Source organism: Cryptosporidium hominis (assembly GCF_000006425.1).
Source record: "Cryptosporidium hominis TU502 chromosome 4 CHRO014101, whole genome shotgun sequence".
NCBI classification, from domain to species: Eukaryota; Apicomplexa; class Conoidasida; order Eucoccidiorida; family Cryptosporidiidae; genus Cryptosporidium; species Cryptosporidium hominis.
The window spans coordinates 1-3854 of NW_666914.1; the positions used below are offsets into that span (position 1 = coordinate 1).

Sequence of the window (3854 nt, forward strand, 5' to 3'; positions counted from 1 at the left end):
TATATGTAACTGAAATACCAATTGGAATTAATCTTGTTAGATCTTACTACAATTGAATGTTTAAACCATTCAACGATAATTTCTACCACATATCCCGATACCTCCTATGTTATTACTGAAGAAACGATAGAAGCCGGATAAAGACTTGCATCTGACCACATGATGATATCTGAAATGCATACATCATACAAACGCTGAGACCTTACACTGGTGCTTGAACATGTAACTGTATATAAATAATTTGAATGATAATTATTAAGAACGGAAGATGAAAATCATGCAATGTTATTGCTTATTACAAGCAGAAACATGGCGTATTCTGAAGAATCAGGCGAACAATTTAATGCTAACTCTCTAATTATATGAGATAGACAGTGAATCTTTGAGTATATTATTACCACTAAATACTTTGAAAAAGAATCATTGAATACTGTTGTAAAACTTGAATGAGTATTTACTAGTTTATAATCTGCATCAACACATCCAATATAGGTCAAGAATTTAATAACTCGAACCAAATAGGTATCAACTTATATTTCTTCCAAAAGATCTGAAGAGAAGCTCAAATATTCCCAGCATATTAAGAATGACATATAACTTTGATAATCCTTGCCCTCTAATATAATGGTAAAAAAATGAGATATCAAGCCTGCTGAAAATATAAATAGATAATAATAAAACTAAGAATCTTGAGAAGTCAGTTAACTCAATAGCAGTGAATCTAAAATACTTTTTAAGGTTAATACTTAATAATGGCTTTAAATCTTGTTTATTCTTAGTATAGATATGATGACTATTAATTTCATCATAGAATATGTCAGAAGCTGAAATAGATTGTAATTCTGATTCTTCTAAAGATGATCTTTGGTCATTCATTCTATATGAGTGAATATGATTTTTAATTTGTGGGAAAAAATTGTTATTTTTACTAAGAAATCCATCATCCTTACTTTTCATGTTGAATCTAAATCTCAATTTATTATCGTACTCTGGAATATTTATCAAACTTTTACTTTTAATTTGTTTATCTTCGAATAAATATTCAACACTAGAATTCTCGATTAATTCATTATTGTTTTTATATCCCATATTATTTTGTTCTTTATTAGTATTTTGAATAAGATTCCAAGAATTTGAATCAATAGAATAATCATTTTCAATATTATCTTCTGAATTATTATAATTGTCAGCTCTTTGAATTATTGAATCATTCTGGAAATAAGTTGATTTACCTGTAATTAGAAACATAAATATATTGGTAATATTCAAAAATATTAATAAAAATAATTTTAGTAATGCTATCATTGAATTAATTGGCAGAAACGTTAAATCATATAGGATTGTATCGAAGCAAAGTAGCATTGAGAAGTTAAGGAGGTACTCTAATTTCTTTGGTACTTGATAAACTTCATTTAGAAAATTTTTAGGAATTCGATCATTAAAACTATCTTCGTCAAATTCAAAGTAATCAACATTTTTTTTTTCAAGTACATTTTCACTTCTAATTTCAGACCAAATGAATTCCAAAGATGATATTATATTATTCTCCATTCTATTCCCATTTTGGTTATTGTAATCCTTTAAATCATCAATTTGTTCTTCATTACTACTACTTAAATTACTAACACTATTACTTTCTTCTTCTAAATGATCGACATGATTTTCTTGATTACTGGATAATTTAATAACATCATTATTTGTTTTCTCACTGGAATGAGAATTTTCATTTAATAGCATTTCTTTGTATGTTGATACATTATTGTTACTATTATGGCCATTTGTGTACATATTTAACTTTTCAGAATCCCCCATATTATTAAGGGTTTCATTCTTAACTAACATATTTTGGGTACTTTTGTTCTGTTTCTTAGACATTATGCTATAATGTTTCAGTTGATTGCATTTGGGTTATTTAATACATTATTTGTAATATTCTTTTATTTTTTCAAAAGTATTTTGAAATGGCGGTAACGCTTTAAACTTGTTGGCAATTCTAAATAATGCATGCATAAAAATAAGAGAGAAATTTTTAAATTATTTAAACGAATAAGATCAAAAATTATGGAAATAATAATACTATTAATGTATGCTATATAGTGAAATTCTCATTAAAAAAAAATTAACAATTTATATTATTAAATTATATTTAATGTAAATAAAAACTATTCAGCCGTGCTGATAAAGCATCTTAGATCCGCTGTTAGCAATCCAAACAGTAGAGATAGATGAAGAATCACCAACAATAGAAGTAACAAATTTCATAAAGCAAAAAGATTTAAAATTGAACGATACTCCAGATGTCCATGCAATTACGGTACCTGCCCCAAGCTCAATTTGTTCATTTGGTTGTAAAGTATACCGGATGATACTTTCATCACCTCGGAGGTAGACAATATCAATGTCTTCATCCTCATTATCTGAAGAGTTCACATCCCTTAAATTACCAATATTTCTTGGTGCATGCTCAAATTTATTGCAATTTCTATATGGAATACTTCTACTGCATATTCTGCTTCTAATAATATCGCCAGTAATTACATGCCCAACTCCCTCTCTTGAATATAACGTACCAAATTTTTTCATTGGTACTGGAAAAAATTTCATTCCAGAAGAACAAGAATCCAAAACTATTAAAGAAGGTTCAGTCAAAATTACATCTGTAAGCCACCAAATTGAACGCTCTAATTTCAATTGCTTATTTGAAAATAAAATACGTGTTGGAGATTCATAGCTTAACTTTTCGTCCTTTTTTAAACGTAAGATAAGTTTACTACCATCAACAATTGACCTTGGAATCACGCTTATTATATTTTCTGCATTTATTTCAATTTCTTCCCTATTATTTGTATTATTAGTACTTGACCTGTCTACAATTTCCTGTTCTAAGTTTTGCATTATATTCTCCAATTTTTAAAAGTTCAGATAACAATGGAAATATTATTAATATTTATATTTTATTAAGTTACTACTTGTAAATTATATACTAGATATCAATCTGTTTTTAACAGTGATTTGTAATTTAGCTGCTTACAAAATCTAGAATATAAACTCCAGCGTAGTTCAAAAATTATGAATAGTAACGATTTACTTGATTCAAAATAAATTTTATAAATCTTTATGCGCAAATATATATTTCCTTTTTTCTATAGTATTCGATTAAAAATTAAAAATATCACGAAGGTACCGCCCAATTCACCGCCAAATAGAGTATCTGAGAGGCCCCACACATTTTTTTTTTTATTTAAAAAATAATAAAATTGCCAATTCAAAAAAAATAATGATTTTGTACTAAATATGAATGTATGGATATATATGCATATCTATTAAATAGTAGAAAGATTTTATTATTATGATTTATATAACTTTCTAGATTAACTTTCTTATTATATTAAACTAGAGTTATTTTTCAATTTTTTTTGCAAAAGAAAATCAGCTTAACCTTGATTCTCCGATTAATTGTTTATATTTTATTTCTACATTTTTTTTTTGTTATTTAAATTATTTGATTTTGCATGCAGTAGGCGCTGCCACGTAATTATCTAGTATTATATATTTAAATAAAAATCCGCAAATAAAACTTTGTAAAATAATCAATTAATTATACGAATATTTTATAACAGAACACTTTACTGCAAGTTGTTTATCGTATTCATTGATGGATTTATTATAATTATCTCTAATCATCTTAAAGTTCCAATTCTAACTTTTTTTTAATAGTTAAGATTGTATTTAATAAAGCCTTATTATCGTGTTAATTAATGGAATGTTAATCTCAAAATTTTCGAGTTGTAATATGATATGATTATAAAATTTTTTACAAAGTTTAGATTTTTCATCGAAAATGATCAGTTTTT

The 3854-nt window shown here is 26.1% G+C and overlaps 2 protein-coding genes across 2 annotated transcripts; both read right to left on the minus strand.

Moving 5' to 3' along the window:
* Nucleotides 1-525: 525 nt before the first annotated feature.
* On the minus strand, nt 526-1875 carry Chro.40200 (hypothetical protein). The annotated part of the gene is made up of 1 exon (XM_660279.1): nt 526-1875. The coding sequence occupies one exon, from the start codon at nt 1873-1875 to the stop codon at nt 526-528; it is 1350 nt and encodes a 449-aa protein (XP_665371.1).
* Nucleotides 1876-2166: 291 nt separating this feature from the next.
* Chro.40201 (hypothetical protein) lies at nt 2167-2895 on the minus strand. The annotated part of the gene is made up of 1 exon (XM_660280.1): nt 2167-2895. The coding sequence occupies one exon, from the start codon at nt 2893-2895 to the stop codon at nt 2167-2169; it is 729 nt and encodes a 242-aa protein (XP_665372.1).
* Nucleotides 2896-3854: the final 959 nt, after the last annotated feature.